Genomic DNA, 18,341 nt, shown 5'->3' with positions numbered 1-18,341 from the left:
AGTGACAGCTCCGATGAAGGCTGAAGTGACAGTCGAAACTTCAAGCAAAAAAAAAACTGTTTAGGAAAAAAAACCCTTTAAACCTAATTTAACAATCAAATAGTTGACTCGAGTGATTTCAAAACTAGTAATTCATCAATTAGTTGTGTACAAGTTATGCAAAGAGATTCATTAAACATTGTAACGGCCCGCTGAGGAAAAACCTAGCTCCAAAGTGGCCCGCGACAAAAGAGTGAGTTGAAAAAAATTTTGAAGATCTGACATGACAGCATTCAACATGAAAACACATTTTGAGCTTTGTGGCTGCTTTACCAGTCTGGGCAACTTAAGTAATTGACTGTTCAAAATCACTGCAATGGTCAGGTTTCCATTACAAATGTCTATGTACAACAATGATTTAGATTTGGAGTAGATTCCCAAAAATCCTGAAAACAAAATACCCAAGTGAGAAGATTTACGGTCAGTACAGAAGATGATGAAGAGTCTCCTTTCCCTCACCTTGACTGTCGTTAAGGTCCTTGTGCTTGAGAATGATTCATGTGTGTCTATTTGCTCAATCATTTGTCACTTACTTTTTTTCATGCCCACAAGATTATATCCGCTTCCACCAAACCGATGAAATTAGTCTGAGAAGAGCCATTGGAAAAGAAATTTGCTTCTTGTCCGCTGCCATGAGATCCAAATCATACAGTATTGACAATGACTGATTGCACAAGGCTCAGTCGAACTGCGCGCATGGGTATAATTTTCTTACTTTTGGTATTTTGGTGGACTGGCGCAGTTAGAAATGGGCGTTTGTGTTTTTTTGTATCTTGAGTTCGCCTAAAAAGCTTGGTTTTGGAATGTGCTGGGAAGTGGGAGAAAACTCGTGATAGGAAAATGCAGCTTCAAATTTGCTTCATGAAACAGCTGTTGTATTTTTTGACTCGTCTTCAAAGCACTTTGTGTTCAAAATTGGCTTGGAAACACAGTGGCTTGCTGTTTCTTAAACCCCTTATTTAAAACCAACAGTGCCATCGAGACAAGTAAAAAAACAACAACAACAAAAACAACTGGTTTATGAAGCACATTTGAAGCTTCATTTTCCCATCACGAGAGAAAACCACACAAACAATGGAAGGCTCTGCAAACTCCACACAGAAAAACCTGAGCCGAGATGTGAAGGCAAAACGGCTTGACTGTGAGGCGGACATTTGTAAATTTAATGAAACAACTTTGACATTTAGTCGAGACTACGATTTCGACGATCAACGAGCTGTCAAAATCAAAAGGCCATCTTCCATTCCTTCTTCATTAGATAATGTCGTAAATGATTGATCTACGCTTTAGCACATGTAACAGTCTTGTTAATTAAGGGCTAATGATCCCAGCTTCATATTTCCAAGAGTAAAATTTGTTTGTTTTATTGCGTTTAGGCGATGATAATAGTCTTGTGTTTGATGAAATGAAACACAATGCGTCTCCCGCTTGCCATGATTCCCATTGTGACTGGGTTGAAATTGTGTGGCAGCTGCTGAGCCTTGATCATTTCAGGAAGAGAGAGACAGAGAGAGAGCGAGCGAAAGAGAGAATGTGCAGGCTTCTCATCAACCCTGTTCAGCCCCGTGCAAATGAAGGCAACTGTTTTCCCTGCTGGGATGAGGCGAGCCACCATTACAAGGACTTCATTTGCTGACCTCCGGGCCGGACAAGAACGTGAGTGAAGATAAAATGCGCCATGTTCCTAAATGTGAACTGCCTCATCTCCTCAGGGAAGAGCAAACTAGCCAACCTTGTGAGCTCAGCTGAATGTTGGCTTTTAAAGTACTATAGTCCCAAGCCACAATATTAGGTCCACCTGCACCATCCTAAATGCTTTTCTTTTTTAATGTTTGTGCTGTAGCTTACTGTGGTAGTTACGGTAAGTGTTGGTTACCCTATTTAGGGGATCGGCTGCGGTGACTAAAATGGACTACAACGCCAGTAATAAACACATTGCTGGATTAATACTCTCCTGACTGTACAAAAACATTTTAGAATCTCATTTAATGCAATGTTTCTGAATGAGGTGTAATCAAGCGGTAGATGTATAAATTCCGCTTGAAAAAGGAATAGTGTCCGCAGAGGTCAACAGAGGTCAACACCAAGATATTTTGTGAGGTGGAATATAAATGCATAAATCTTAACATGGTGGCATAATAAGGCACTAAAATAAATTCTCACAAAAATGTTAACATAAAAGGAGTAGTTTGGTGTCGCCTCAAAATGATTTAATGCACCGAGGGACACATTTACAACATGACTGTTAAAATGTCTTACGATAGACATTAATTTTTTCAAGTCATCTTGGCTGCGCAGAACTGTGTGGAGTGATCAAGTCAGCAATGGGAATACTTTTTGTTTTTTTTAATTGACTGAATTTTGTTGAATTGACAGAAACATCCACATTGCATTTAGAAGATGAAGAAGAAGAAGCTCATGTGTGCATTTTACCATCCCATGTGCTGCCATTGCAGCAGGAGTTGAAGAAAATCAATTGAGGTCACTGAAGGCGGAGTCTGCATCATCCGACTGGTAGAATGGACTGGTGATGTGGAGGTAAGAGCAGCGTGTCTGTAATTCTTGATGAAGCGCCAATAAAACTGCGACAGCGTGTGGTCGGCATGTCTTGGCCTCTCAGAGACAATTGTTATCTTGGCTGAGTTCATTCGCCGCGCCCACCTTTGTGGTGATGTAACTGAGGAATGTGGGTTTGTGAGATGTGAAACTCAAATTTTGCAGCTTTCGCAGCGAGTTTTGTTCTCCAAGAGCCTCCGGGGCACCAGCCGCACGTGCTGTTCGTGTTTGCCGGAGGAGTGGAAGAAAATCTGAATATCATCAAGGTAGACGAAAACCAACTTGTCACTCATGTCGAGGACATCACTAACCAACGAGGATTTTTGTGTCCGGTGGGAGCGTTGCTTAAAGTAAAAGGCATCACAAATTATTCATTGTGGCCTGCTAGGGTTTTGAAGGGATAGGCTGCATGCAACTGATTACTTGACAGACTAAATTGATCTGGCGACAAGGTGGAATTCTAGGTTGGCCTAAGAGTGCAACTGATTGATTGATTTCTTGTACCCAGGTCACTGCTCCACTTGTCACTCTCCAATTCTACACACACGAAAAATTTAAAAAAGCAAACATGATCAGTCAGTTGCTGTTTTCTCCCGACAGAGACGTCACATTAAAAAAAAACACTCGCTATCCTGCATGCATTATGCATTTTGTTGAAAAATAGTGCCATGGCAGAGGTTGAAATCTTTGAAGCGGTGCACTTCACCCTTTTAGCAATGCTAATGTGCATTGGCGATTAAAAAATAGAATATTTATTGACTGTATTCTAATATTTTAAAAATGTGACTGCACACCAACCCACCAGAACATTATCACTTACCACTTTTGACACAATGTAATCAACAATGTACAATGCCCAGCCTTCGTCGACGCTACAACTGTATATTCGTCATTGTAGTTATAGTTTCTAATATTTTGGTTGCCTCAGAGGCCCCAATATGAGATGGCGTTGTCATTCAGCACACCGCTGATACAGTTTTCATAACCCGTGTCATTAAGTTGTGCAAGTGGTGGTACCGTTTTTTAGTGGGTGCATGTCACTTTTCTTTTATTTCTAGAAGCCAAAGAATCAGCTCACACAGTACATTCGATTCTTTCCAGTGACAGCTTGACAATGCTGACTGATCATCAAGCTACGTCTCGTGGGAGTGAGCTCGGTCTTCTCCAGGAATATGTTATTCATCCTCATGCAGCAGCTGTCAAACGTGTTGATGAAGTGCCCCCCCCCGACCCCCCACAAAAAATGAATTAATGAAAAAAAAACTCCTGAATGCAATGTTGTTGGAAAGAAATTTGCCAGCAAAGGAGGAAATTTTGAGATGCATGATGGGAAAAGATGTATCGGCATATTACCATTTAATGAATATAAGCGTTCATATCTGGAGATTTGCTGATTGCATTTAAATTAATGTTCCTATTGTCATACAATATCAAATTTCAGTCATTTGGAATTTTCCTTGATTTCTCTTTTTTTCCAAAGAAAGGGTGCTTGTAGGAAACTGAGGATATGTCATGATGTTTGGGGTGAAACTTGACGTCTTTGCTAACGGAAAAACCGAATTTCAGGAGCAACGTCATATTTTCTAAAGCCTATAGGCTCTCTATACCTTTGTTGCAATATGTATATATTGTTGGGAATGTACAATTTACCCTTACTTACCGTCATTTCCTTGGATCTCATCTCTTTTGGCTATTTTCATCCTTGTGCTGATTGATCAACACTTTGATCGTGGAAACTTGCTTATACGAGGCTCCTCCAATTTCCAGTTCAGATAACTATGCTGCCATGAGTTCACAAGCTTTATTTATATTTTGCATGGACAGAAATGTAAACTTGGATGCGTTTTGTGGGACTTTATACCCACGAGACACCACCTCGGTCCAAGACCATAACTAAGTTTGTTGCTCAACAGCTCCAAAAAGAAAATATTAATCAACATTCTCAGGATAAAGTCCAAAATATGAAAATGACAAAGCCAAAGTTGTACGACTGTTCTTAAGTGTTGTTAAAAAGATTCTTACTCTTACTTTGAACTGTAAAACTAAAAATGCACTCAGTTATAATTTAGACTTAGTGTTCCCAACATTTTTAATACTAGACTCATATATGATCTCATGTAAATGCACATAGTGCTTTTGCAATGCTTCTGCTGAGATAATCATGAATCTCCATTTTAATTATGGTAGTCTGATGACGTAAAATGCAAAATATAGCTGATTAGAAATTTCAGACTGTGTATTTAATTAGAGGATATTTAACAATGTGCATGGTCAGGAAGCAAGCCACTTCATCTTCTTCCTCACATTGGTGTTGCTTTGTTTACTTGTGTCCGTGACATTGGAGATTGATTGACAGGTCACTGAAGTGTTGCGTGATCTGGGATGTAAACAGAGGAGACACACGCATCCTTGTTCTCACCTGCAGCAGAGGTGGCCGATTTAGAATTCTGGTGGTGTGACAAAGATTCCAAACTGTCTGATTTGAAATTGCACTGTGGTCGTCTGTGATGAAATATACATGATTGCTGTACATGACAAACAACAAAGCGTGTGATGGAAAAGTGGTTAGAACTGCATGACTGTCCGTGTTTTATGTTATGTGTTGTGTTTATTATTTTACATTATGTTAACTGTTTGGTTAAGCACTTTGTTACAGCTGCCGCTGTTGCGAAAGCGCTATATAAATCAGCATGTATTGTATTGTATTGTATTGTATTGTATTGTATTGTATTGTATTGTATTGTATGATTGGTACACAGTGTGCTTTGTTCTATTGTTTTTGATTGCCACTATCAAAAGCATGTAGTGGAACCCACCAAGATTTTGCTTTTCAATCTATCCAGCTAGCTAGCTAGCTGGATAGATTGCTAGCTATTTTAATATGTAACGTTAAAAACTAGAAATTGTATCTACACACTAAACTTTGTGATGTACAGGTAAGTTCAGAATTATTAGTACAGGTGCCTCAGAGGTGTATTCACACTGCGACGGCTGACTTTGCGGTGTACATTCCTATCTTCTAGCTACCATATACTGTATGTATAGATCTCTTGGGCCACTTCGTTCCATCTCTGGTTCTGTGAGTATCAACTTTGCCATCCCTCGCACTGTGGCACAATGGCTTCAAAAACCAGCATTTTTTGCGGATCTTTTTCCCGCTCACTGAGTTGAAGTCTTGCGAGTTTTGTCAAAGCATCACACGACGTCATGAATGATTATTGATTGAACTCTGACTTCAAAGTCCACGTGAAGTCAAAGTACCACAGAGTGTTGGGCAAGTATATAAAATGAGACATCTAAATGTTTCAGCCATGAAAATATATCCACTTAAAGTCTCCAGTCTGTAAGTTACTTACTCTTTGACCAGTTGGGGCCTACCAGTGGTCCACGAACCACAGCCTGAGAACCGTTTATTCAAGTCATTAATTTCCACAGCAGAAAGTTTGTGGAAGGGTGAAAACTTTCAGACTCTGGAAAAAAAAAAAGTCAACTTGTATATTTATCTCAGAGCTCCAGGATGTATTGCCTCCAGAGATGCATGACCTCACTCTTGTAATGAGAGTAAGAAATATGTCGTCTAGCTAAATTAAAGCGACAAATAATTTTATTCGTCTGGTTTAATGGTTAAGCAGCATTTGGCAGATGGCCAGCCGCCTCTAATGTTGGCTCATAGCCTTGACCACGACAAAGTGCTACTCTTCCGGGCCACTATTGTAATCGCCCTTCGCTTTTGATTGACACTGTCAGGGAGGTATTAAATTAACTATTATTATTTATTATTGTGATTTTATTTTGCAGTGTAAGAGGCAGGAGATTGAGGAGTCACCACAGAAAGTAACTCACTGTATGACGCAACCCTCCCATTTATCTGGGGCTTGGGGCTGCACCTCATGAGCCGATGATGCCTGGGAATCGAACCTGCATTAAAGGTAGCTGCATCTATTCTGACTCTCTCGTGTAGTTGACTGAAATATTAAAACGCCCTTCAGAAAGACGCAGGAAAGGTAAAGATCATTAGGCGGATTGGATCCTATTAAAATGTGTAAGTGTAAATTATTTTTGTGTACAGTTAAAAAAAAAAACCCGCCTCATGCAACAGCACCTGCCTAAATCATGTACCAAAGGCAAAGTAGTGTTCCTGTGAGTCAGCGCCCCATTTGTGGCTTTGAGGAGGCACGGTTAATTTACCAGCCAGCTCCCTCGTCGCCAATAATTGTGATTTAATGGACGAAAAACAACATTACTTGGTTTTGACGGTGCCCATTATACCACCTGCGCATGGGTGATTATGAAGGTAAAATGTTTCAGGCCAATCAGTTGTAACCGTCTGTGCTTCATTACCCTTGCTTTTACGGTGTCTGGATATAATGTTGATATTTCTGCAATGCATTCTGTGTTGTAAAATGCAAAGGGCGTGAAACATCTTGATGCGCTCACGGTGGAATCATGTCTGATATGAATGTTGATGTCTATCTATGTGGCGATCCTCAATGGAAGCAGATGGCTGGACAAATTAATTATCAGCCGATTGCTAACTTGATTACTGTTCTAAACCTCCGCTGGTATTGACATGTACACAAAATCGAATGCCAGCAGCTTTGTGGTGTTTGAATCCACTGTCCGAGCGGCTTTACATCAGCGCCAAACGAAGCTGAGTGGGCTAAACAAGCCTACGCTGGACCAGCACAGGAAATTTAATCTGTTCTGTACACAATAAAGTTGTACTTGATGAAGAATGTTGAATTGTTCCAAAAACATTGCCTGTAAAATTTAGAATTCCATTTTTTTGACTGCTGTGCCCTCCTTCCTAAGACGAAGAAATTATCCTTTTTTTCACCATCTTTTATTCTGCCAGGAAATGTTTGCCGATTGGGTAATGATGTAAATTTGCCTTCCAAGCAATGTTTTTCCCAACTTGTGCATTCCTAAGTGTGTTTCGGGTGATTAGATACAGTGGAAGCGCATTCACACTGAAAAGCTTGGCATGGCAGGCTGATTCAACACTCTAAATTGTCCCTAGGTGTGAGTTGGTTGTTCGTCTCTGTGTGCCCTGCGATTGGCTAGCAACCGGTTCAGGGTGTCCCCTGCCTACTGCCCGAAGACAGCCGGGATCGGCTCCAGCACCTCCCGCGACCCTTGTGAGGATAAGTGGATCAGAAAATGGATGGATGCATGGATTTTATTTCAACTTGATTGGCTAAAGGTGGGGCGGCCCGGTCGTCCAGTGGTTAGCACGTCGGCTTCACAGTGCAGAGGTACCGGGTTCGATTCCAGCTCCGGCCTCCCTGTGTGGAGTTTGCATGTTCTCCCCGGGCCTGCGTGGCTTTTCTCCGGGTGCTCTGGTTTCCTCCCACATTCCAAAAACATGCGTGGCAGGCTGATTGGACGCTCTAAATTGTCCCTAGGTGTGAGTGTGGTTGCGAATGGTTGTTCGATTCTGTGTGCCCTGCGATTGGCTGGCAACCGATTCAGGGTGTCCCCCGCCTGCGGCCCGAAGACAGCTGGGATAGGCTCCAGCACCCCCCGCGACCCTAGTGAGGATCAAGCGGCTCGGAAGATGAATGAGGTGATTCCCAACCAGTGTGCCATGAGTGTGCCACTTGAAGTTTATGTCCGTTTTTATTTTTCTTCTTAAAAAAATGATTTTGTTCATTTATCTATGACATTGTTGCCACAATCAAATGCTCTTCATTCCATGCATTCCATTGTATGACAGGAGGTAAATATTTATTAGGTGTAATCACTTAGTTAATTGTTTTGCTAAGTAGTATGCTCTGAGCCCCCGCCCAGACCCCCCCACCCCATGTCAAATATGTGCCTTGGTGCAATAAAGGTTATGAAACACGGTCATGACAGCACATTAGTCTCCATTAAAAAAGGGGATTGCTTTGCCATTATATTGCTCTCTTTTTCTTTGATAGTTGTAAATTCATAATACAGCCTACTGTTTTTTTTTCATAATTGTAATGACTTCAATTTTCAATCCCCGAGCCCACTCACATTCATTTCAAACCAGACGTAAATTGCCATTTCACGCTCATAACACGACTGCGGGGATATGTCACGTAACATGGAAATATTTGTCATACTTTACCGCGGCTGAGCAAGTCAACGTTGCGTAAAATGGGATTGCGGCGTTTCAGATGCCTGCAGAGGTTCAGGAAATGACTTGGAAGTTCAAAGTGAATCTTTTTTTCATGGTCCCGCAGGCGGGAAGCAGCCAGACTCATTTTTGAGCGCCAGAGGAATGAAACGTAAGACAAAGGACTGCGTTACGTTTGAAGTCTGGAAAATGCACATTTAAACCAAAAGAATGCTGCCATTGGCTGAGACGTCATTTTAAGGACGATCATAATTAGAATTTGCAAATGTGACAAATGATAGAAATACCTTTTTGTTTTGTTTTTTTTGTTTTGTTTTGTTTTTTGCAGGGGGGGTCATGCTACCATAGAACAACTGCACTGAGGAAAAAATATGATGAGGATGTAATTTAATCCAATCCATCAGTACAATGAACTCCATTGTGGCTGCAGTGTACAGTGTGGCTCGGTCAACAATCTGTCGATGCCACTAAAGTCAAGTTCAAACCACAGATTTCTTTGGAGGTAACACCTGAAAACGTGCAGAGACTGACAACGGCGCCATTCAGAAATGAGCATTTAAGCTATTTTTCACCAGTTTTTTTGGGGGGGTGGGGGGGGGGTCCCATGTATTTTCCGTAGCCAAAAGGATGAATTAAATTCAGACTGAGGTTGACCAATTCGATATTAACTTGTTTTGCTTCTTTTTTTTTTAATCCTCTCTCACCTGCTCTTATTTTTTTCCAATTTCCTCTTCCTCTCCCTTTCTCGCTTATCTGGCTAAGCTCTGAAGCTTATTGTGATGCAGCCTGCAGCAGCACTTTAACTGAACAGAATTCCTTCTGGCTGCTTGACTGACCTCGATGTACCAAATGTCCTTTGCTGGGTGCGCGTTACTACTTTCTGGGCCGCAGAATCTTTACCTGCCATGCGCGTTCATTCCAATTAAATCGGCACCTAAAACAACGATTGCGGAATCCCAATGCGAGACGCGGCACAGTTTTTCTATCACTTCTGTAACCGTAGAATGGGTCCTTCCTTGCTTCCTTGTATTGTTTAAAGGACACACCGAAATGTCATCAACGAAATGTGACTTTGAGCGCTGGCCAACAGCTGATAAGCCAAGTGCATTTTTGACATTAACCGTGCTGCTGTCACACAACCCCTTAAGCTTCACTGTAATGTGCCTTATTAGGTTATTTCGCATTAGACCGGAGAGAGAGAGCCAGAGAGAGAAAGAGAGTTCTTAAAAGATCCCCAAAAAGAGAGAAAGAATTATGTCACATGATGCTCTCCAGCAGTTATACATTTTACATTTTACGAGAGATGATGTCTTTATAAAGGCAAAACTGCAGTAGGGAGCTTCACAGCAACCAATGAGATGTGGCCATACAAAATACCTAACCGTGACATATCAAAACCATGTTTCATGCAACCTTTTCAAAGATTACTGTATTTTATGATGCATGCTCTACATAGCGATAAAGAATTCCAAAGACATGTGTCAATCAATTTTGTGTATGTCAGCTTGACTGTTTCGTCAAATAACAGCAGATTCATTCATTCATTCATTCATTCATTCATTCATTCATCTTCCGAGCCGCTTGATCCTCACTAGGGTGCTGGAGCCAATCCCAGCTGTCTTTGGGCAGTAGGCGGGGGACACCCTGAATCGGTTGCCAGCCAATCGCAGGGCATACAGAAACGAACAACCATTCGCACTCACACTCACTCCTAGGGACCATTTAGAGTGTTCAATCAGCCTGCCACGCATGTTTTTGGAATGTGGGAGGAAACCGGAGCACCCGGAGAAAACCCACGCAGGCCCGGGGAGAACATGCAAACTCCACACAGGGAGGCCGGAGCTGGAATCGAACCCGGTACCTCTGCACTGGGAAGCCGATGTGCTAACCACTGGACTACCGGGCCGCCCCAAATAACAGCAGATCTAAAATCAAATTCACACAGATGCATGATAGTTGGTGGAAGGCCTTCTCCAAGTGACCACTTTAATGCGGCCAACTTTACATCATCCGCAAGTTCTGATCTTGCAGTTCCTTATAAACGTACAGTACACAGCATGCACCCATCCACAAGGAGTCCAGCTGGTCTACTTTTGGTTACATTCGCCGAAGATGCATTATAGAAAATGCCCTCGGTGGCCGGATTACCAAGCAAGGCCCAGCAAATTGCATCAAAATCCCAAACATGATAAACTAGGTCTTGCATGAAAGTGAAGATGTACCTGAGCGGAACTGCACCTGTCTAAAAAAAATAGGGCAAAGAGCGTCAGGTAAATGTTCTTGTGTGCTTTATTTTACTCATGATAATCCCCGATGAGTTCTAGGAAGGAAACAAGAGAGGAGGCCCCATAGAGAACAAAATCCAAACCGTTGGAAATTCATCCAAGCCCTTGCGCTGCAGTGAACCTTGTCGCCTCGCTTGGGTCAAAGCTGCGAGCTTGTTAGTGAGCATGCTCTTTTATGAAGCTTCTGCCCTAATGAGGGCCACTAAACTCTGTGCTCACTGAACCAAGACTCCAACTGAGACTTCCCATTTGCCTTCCCTTCTCTTTCACTGTCATTCTCCTCCCCGTTTTAGTTTTTTTAATCATGTTACATCAAAGTATCGGCCAGAGTACACATTGAGGTTCATAAAGTTTGTGTACAGACTAAACGACACAGTTTTATTTCATTTTATACATTGTTGTAATTTGTTACAACAGTGCCCTGCGATTGGCTGGCAACCGATTCAGGGTGTCCCCCGCCTACTGCCCGGAGACAGCTGGGATCGGCTCCAGTACCCCCCGCGACCCTAGTGAGGATCAAGCGGCTCGGAAGATGAATGAATGAATGAATGTTACAACAGTCAGAAAATACAAGCAAGCAAATCTGCATTCTGTAGCCAGCATTAGCGTACCCATGGGGTGAATTTGAGCAATAAGATTGGGAGTAAATTGGGACTCAATTTATTAGTGTATTTTGGCTGTACAGCAACATAATAAATGTAAGCGCCGACTGTACATGTGGAGTCTCAGACAACATTTTCTTTTCCCCCTTTTGTTTCTCTCTTTTTTATAAGAATTTTTGAAAGGCAAATAGTGCACACCACTGTTTCAAACAGCGAGTAGGTGCAAAACATTTTTTTAAACAACACAAAACACAGGGCAAGGATAACGCCATGGAAACAAAAATTCCCCCCCCCCAAAAAAACAAACGATTTTTCTCTCTGTAGCATCCTCCCCATTTCTTTCGCACAGTCCACCCAGTAAAAAGGACCCAGTCAGCAAAGGCATCTGGCCCGGATTCGGCATGAAGCTGGCACAGCTGGCACAGAAAAAAACGACCATGAATAGTAAGCCGTTTTTTGCCGAAAAAAAAAAAGACTATGTATAGTAGGGCGTTTTTAGCCGAAAAAAAATCGACCATGTATAGTCAGGCATTTTTAGCCGAAAAAAAACGACCATGTATAGTAAGCTGTTTTTCGACAAAAAAAAACGACCATGTATACAAAGGCATTTTTAGCCGAAAAAAATGACCATGTGTCGTAAGGTGTTTTTAGCCCCAAAAAAGTGAACAAGTATCGTTAGGTGTTTTGAGCCGAAAAAAACCCGACCACGTATAGTAAGGCGTTTTGAGCCGAAAAAAACGACCACGTATAGTAAGGCGTTTTTAGCCGAAAAAAATGACCATGTATAGTAAGGCATTTAAGGTAAAGAAAACGACCATGTATAGTAAGGCATTTTTAACCGAAAATGTTTTCCTTTTTTTCGTCTAAAAACGCCTTACTATACATGGTCCTTTTTTTCGGCCAAAAACGCTTTACTATTCATGGTCCTTTTTTTCGGCTAAAAACGCCTTACTATACATTGTCCTTTTTTTCGGCTAAAAACGCCTTACTATATACATGGTCGGTTTTTTTGTCTAAAGACCATGGTCGTTTTTTTTCGGCGAAAAATGCCTTTCTATACATGCTTGTTTTTTTTCATCGAAAAACGCCTTATTATACATGGTCGTTTTTTTCGACTAAACACGCCTGACTATATATGGTCGTTTTTTTTTTCGTCTAAAAACACCTTACTATACATGCTCGTTTTTTTTTCGTCGAAAAACGCCTTATTATACATGGTCGTTATTTTCGGGTTAAAACGCCTTACTATACATGGTCGTTTTTTTTCGGCTAAACACGCCTGACTATACGTGGTCGTTTTTTTTCGGCAAAAAACGCCTTACTATACATGGTCGGGTTTTTTTTCGGCTAAAAACGCCTTGATATACAGGGTCGTTTTTTGGGTCAAAAAACGCCTTAGAATACATGGTAATTTTTTTCGGCTAAAAACGCCTTACTATACATGGTCCTTTTTTTCGGCCAAAAACGCTTTACTATTCATGGTCCTTTTTTTCGGCTAAAAACGCCTTACTATACATTGTCCTTTTTTTCGGCTAAAAACGCCTTACTATATACATGGTCGGTTTTTTTGTCTAAAGACCATGGTCGTTTTTTTTCGGCGAAAAATGCCTTTCTATACATGCTTGTTTTTTTTCATCGAAAAACGCCTTATTATACATGGTCGTTTTTTTCGACTAAACACGCCTGACTATATATGGTCGTTTTTTTTTTCGTCTAAAAACACCTTACTATACATGCTCGTTTTTTTTCGTCGAAAAACGCCTTATTATACATGGTCGTTATTTTCGGGTTAAAACGCCTTACTATACATGGTCGTTTTTTTTCGGCTAAACACGCCTGACTATACGTGGTCGTTTTTTTTCGGCAAAAAACGCCTTACTATACATGGTCGGGTTTTTTTTTCGGCTAAAAACGCCTTGATATACAGGGTCGTTTTTTGGGTCAAAAAACGCCTTAGAATACATGGTAATTTTTTTCGGCTAAAAACGCCTTACTATACATTGTCCTTTTTTTCGGCTAAAAACGCCTTACTATTACGCGGTCGCTTTTTCGGCGAAAAACACCTTACTATACGTGGTCGTTTTTTGGGGGGGCTAAAAACGCCTTACTATACATGGTCTTTTTTTTTCCGGCCAAAAAAGCCTTACCACGCATGGTCTTTTTTTTCCGCCAAAAATGCATGCCGTGCGTGTACGTGTCTGCCCCAGAGCTGGGCCAGACCAATTTTGCTGACTGGGGAGGCAATAAAATCTGACACTATCAGTCATGATCACTGAAAGCTCTGTACTTGATCAAATGTTTGCATCTGAATCCTTTGCCAACCTTTCCCGTAAGTGAAAAGGTTACATGAAAAATGCAAAAAAAAAACGTTCCTAGTAGAAGATCAAACATATGCCATGACATGGGAAGGAGCTACATAAGCTGATGTCAATGTCATTAGATATATATATACGGGCAGGATGTGTAGGTTAGTTAGAGGTTAGTTAGTCAGTGCATAGTGCATTCCAGGGATGTCACAGATGAGGCGAGATAAAGGGAAACCGAGTGGGAGTACGATGTTTTTATTACTTCAGAGCAGTGAATAAAGTTCCTTCGAATTAAAACACACACACGCAGAACCCAAGCATTTCCGCTTTCCTGAACACTAAGGGGATGCTATTTGTTCTCAGTTGTGTAATCCCATTAAACAGTTAATTATTTTATGTCACACTCACAATACTTTACTGGAGATGAATGTTGCAATTAATCGACATGACAAGTTTAATTAGTGCAAACTAGCATCTCTTTCCAACAACACTTGCTTGCCTTTTGTGAATGATAAGGCAAAAATAACATATGGAAGTTGCAGTAGCCACGTGCAGACCTTTGGAGGGCAAGCAGAAATATTTGATAACTTGAGTGGGTGTTCAAAATAAATTCAAAATGATGCGTCTCCCAAACAACCCGTTAAAAACAATACATGTATTATTAAATGGTCATTTTGAAGCAGCCCGGCGCTTCAGTGGTTAGCACGTCAACCTCACACTCCAGAGGTACCGGGTTCAATCCCAGCTCTGGCCTCCCTGTGTGGAGTTTGCATGTTCTGCGTGGGTTTTCTCCGGGTACTCTGGTTTCCTCCTACATTCCAAAAACATGTATTACAGGCTGATTGGACACTCCAAATTGTCCCGAGGTGTGAGCACGGATGGTTGTTTGTGCACGCTCCACGGCCCTTGTGAGGTTAAGGCCTCTTGTCACTGAAATTCCTGGATTCGTTTCCTGCCTTCGCCTTGACAAGTGACCGGATGAGACATCTCACTGCAGGCTAAAAACTATCCGACGTGTTGAAAGTGCAGCAGCACAAGCAACAAACTAACCTTCCACTTCTTGTCAAATGGAATGAACTGGAGGTTTTACATTTGTAACTGTCACTGTAGAAAAGGTACAAACAAATTGGTTATCCAGGAAGCAGATGTCACAACTTGGAACGTGTTCTAATTAAATTGGTAAACAAGAACAAAAGATGGCAGTTGATGAAGTTGATCTGATCCTTCATTGAGATAAGAGCGCCCCCAAGTGGCTAATATGTTTTACTGCAGAGAAGTGGATCGCGACCCACAATTTAGTGATCGACTTGCGTATTTAAAAGTTGAGGCATTAAATCAAAGTCAGGTAATATTAAGATATCGTAATGTCACGTAAATGTCAAATGTTGGAACCTGATTTTTTTTTAAATGGACCTTGGAATGAAGAAGTATTATGTTTTGTAAAAACATTTACATATTTCCAAGTTCTAAATCAGTATAAAAGTCTTACTAACCGGCAGCAATCGTTTTCGTAAAAAAAATAAGAAAAAAAGAAAAATCCCATGAATCTGATTCGAAAATTCAGCGGCACTAGTACATCATTGTCCTGAAAAATAGGTCCCCTCTCGGGTGTGTGTCTGGAGATGCCTTTTGATTTTGTCAGAGCGGCTGAAGCACTTGCCGCACACGGGGCAGCTGTACGGCTTCTCCCCCGTGTGGATCCTCATGTGCACTTTGAGGTGAGCCATTTGGGTGAAGCCCTTGCCACAGATCTGGCAGCGGAAGGGTTTTTCCCCAGTGTGGCTGCGCTGGTGCTCCTGTAGTCGGCCTGCGGAGCTGCAGCACTTCCCGCAAACGCCGCAGCGGTAAGGTTTCTCCCGTGTGTGCACCTGCACGTGCACGTGCAAGTGGCCGACGTGACTGAACGCCTCGCCGCAAACCTTGCAGGAGAAGGATGAGATGTGGCCTTGTAGTGGGGGTTTCTGATGTGTGCAGTCCACTGCGTTGGCTCCTTGGTTGCGCATATGAGAGGCCGGTCCTCTGTTTGCCACAGGTCCGTTTCCTTTGGCGCCAACCATCTGCCCTCCATTTTCCACTCCTATGATATCAATGTTGTTCTCATTGGTGCAGTTTGGGTTGACCGGCGCAAGGGGCTGTCCGCTGTTATTGGAGGAAACGGAGCCCCGGTGGCAGCCTCCACTCTCCGCCTTCACGTGCCTCATGGAGCCCCGAGAATCAGGATCCCGTTCTCTGTTCTCCATGCCTTGACTCTGGGGCAAGGCGGATGTGTGAGGGCCATCCTGCACATACTCATTTGCGACATGCGCAGCGGGTGAGAACATGTTTTCGGAAGCGTTGCAAGAGCCATGGCCACGCAGTTCTCCTTGGTTGGCCGGGAGATCTCGTTTATCCTTGACTTGGATTGGAATACGCTCTTCATGCCCCATGCTAGGACTCCACTCGCGTCGCCGATGCTCGGCATCATCCTCTTCGAGCAACGCCATTGATGAACGGTCTGAGAATACAATCAACAGAGCCCCGAGCTAATCAAATTATACTAAAGCAAACTCAATGAATCGATAAAATGCATTATTAAGTTTCGGGACTTATTGCAGTGGTCAATTTTAATCTTTGTATGTCCCAAACATATTTTTCATGCTGATTTAAAAAAAAAAAAAACATTTCCTTTTTTTCTGCCACATCGGGTTATTGAGATATTGTATTTTTATTTTTGGTTTTTAGGCTTGACCGCAACATGGATTTTACCATGTGTTGTAATTCACAGCTATGACATTTCAGAAAAATGTTCCACCTGTTTCTGAACCTAACCTTTGATTCATAAGAAATATTACTAAATATATTACTTTATTACATATTTGATTATTACTGTTACTGTTATTGTTGTTATGAAAACCTGATGCGCTACAGAAAGAAATGAGAGCCTGCATGAACAAAAAAATTCCAACATATTTGCCGTTGATTTAAGAATATGTTACACTCATTGCTTTACAATGGTCCAGACATTAGACATTTCGAGGTTATGAATAGCACGCTTAGCAATATGCAGCACAAGAAGACAAGAGCCCTTTAACCGCTGTACCTACCTGTTTTTCATTTGATTGCTTTATACTTACTACCAAGAACTCCAGGAGTGTTTTTCAAACATTTACTGTACTTGTAATTCTGACTCCATCATAACCCAAGGACCTCCTGTATGGAAGATTTAAGGTAACCCCCAACAATTTATAGTTGGGGGTCTCTTTTGATTTCATGCCTCAAAATATTCTCATTCATCCAGGTCCTTGTATTCTCGAGGTATTGAATCGATCACTACTGGACTGTTGCAGTTGTCTTTTCGATTACCTGCACAACAAACACAAAACTCGGTCCACCTTCTGAGAAAACGGGTTTCCACCACCTCATGATTACACAGTTTTATTCTTGTCACGATAACACTCTTACTAGTGTGCTGAAAACGAAGACTCTAAGTTATACTGGTACTTGGTGTACACAGTATGGGAAATGTGTTTGTCTCCCTAGAATTAAGTAGCTCTTCCACGCAAAAAAAAGCATAAGTATAATGCCAAAGGCAACAGAGAAGTGTTAAAATGTTAATAGGTTTGGACTGGCTAGCAAGTTCACTCAAGAACAAAGGTTGCTAACGCGCTAGCCGCTCTACTTCAGCAACAACAACAGCAGCAGCAGCAGAAGCTGCTGCTAACGTCAACTATCGTCTGTTGACTCAGTGCTAGTGTTTATTTTGTGGGTGATGTTATTTTTTCTGATACACCTTGCGCCCAACGTTAAACCCCTCAAGTACTTGGATTAAGAAAGGAACCGTGCAAATGTTAGCGTTTAGTGGCGCTAACCTGGCCATATTTCAATCCCAGCATCTCGCAGCCTGTGTCTCAGATGGTCGTTCTCCCGCTCTCGGATGGCTATTTCCTCCTGGTACTCCAAAATTGTGTCCTCCACAGACTTGTAGATCTCTTGCGCAGCAAGCATGAGCCGCTCGGTCAAGAAGACGTTCAAAAACTGCAGTTTGGTCATCGTCCTGGGCTACGCGGAGAATGACTCGCTCCCCACCATCCAAAAAGAACCCAAAAGGATGAGACGCTCGGTCACGTGACAATCGCCAATTGTTTCTTCCTTCTACTCCAGTCTAGTTTACTTTTGGCCACAGAAACCTTGGAATACTTCGTGGATTTTGTGACAATTAAAAAACGTCACACAATTAAAATGTGTGTTTTTCGTTTCGTTTTGTTTTGATTAAAATGAAGCTGAAATTATTTGGTGGGGGGGGGGTTGTGAATGTTGAAAAGATATGCAACTGTTAATAGATTAGAATATACTTATTTACTAAATTAAGCCTCACATGTCTGACTTGAGATGGGTCAAAAATATGTTTTGAAAAGTATTGGTATTTAGAACAGACACTTATATTTCACTCCTCGATTTTCAGTCACTTCAT

The 18,341-nt window shown here is 41.8% G+C and overlaps 1 protein-coding gene and 1 long non-coding RNA gene across 5 annotated transcripts; one reads left to right on the top strand and one right to left on the bottom strand.

Moving 5' to 3' along the window:
• The first annotated feature begins 231 nt into the window (after positions 1–231).
• LOC127607694 (uncharacterized) lies at positions 232–9,360 on the top strand. Of its 3 annotated transcripts, XR_007964120.1 has the most exons (5): positions 232–1,695; positions 2,416–2,577; positions 5,556–5,674; positions 6,394–6,524; positions 8,805–9,360. It is a non-coding gene; the product is annotated as an uncharacterized LOC127607694 (long non-coding RNA). The 3 variants fall into 3 exon arrangements; XR_007964119.1 differs by lacking the exon at positions 2,416–2,577; XR_007964118.1 differs by lacking the exon at positions 232–1,695 and having other exon boundaries at positions 1,713–2,577.
• A 4,876-nt stretch (positions 9,361–14,236) lies between these two features.
• Positions 14,237–18,008, bottom strand: LOC127607685 (zinc finger and SCAN domain-containing protein 22-like). 2 transcript variants are annotated; one of them, XM_052076251.1, is made up of 3 exons: positions 17,740–17,880; positions 16,975–17,233; positions 14,237–16,385 (listed from the first exon to the last, which is right to left on the bottom strand). In XM_052076251.1, exon 3 carries the CDS (start codon positions 16,372–16,374, stop codon positions 15,469–15,471), a length of 906 nt encoding a protein of 301 aa, XP_051932211.1. In that variant the 5' UTR covers positions 16,375–16,385; positions 16,975–17,233; positions 17,740–17,880; the 3' UTR covers positions 14,237–15,468. The 2 variants fall into 2 exon arrangements, with proteins under 2 accessions (XP_051932211.1, XP_051932210.1); XM_052076250.1 differs by lacking the exon at positions 16,975–17,233 and having other exon boundaries at positions 17,740–18,008.
• Positions 18,009–18,341: the final 333 nt, after the last annotated feature.

The sequence above is a fragment of the Hippocampus zosterae genome, chromosome 9 (genome assembly GCF_025434085.1).
Source record: "Hippocampus zosterae strain Florida chromosome 9, ASM2543408v3, whole genome shotgun sequence".
Lineage (NCBI taxonomy): Eukaryota > Metazoa > Chordata > Actinopteri > Syngnathiformes > Syngnathidae > Hippocampus > Hippocampus zosterae.
This window is presented reverse-complemented; position numbering and strand designations above follow the sequence as displayed.

Coding starts and splice junctions, on each gene's coding strand:
- LOC127607685 (XM_052076250.1), bottom strand. CDS start 17,920: ATGACCAAACTGCAGTTTTTGAACGTCTTCTTGACCGAGCGGCTCATG. Junction 16,386..17,739: donor TGGGATTGAAATATGGCCAG/GTTAGCGCCACT, acceptor TTGTATTCTCAG/ACCGTTCATCAATGGCGTTG.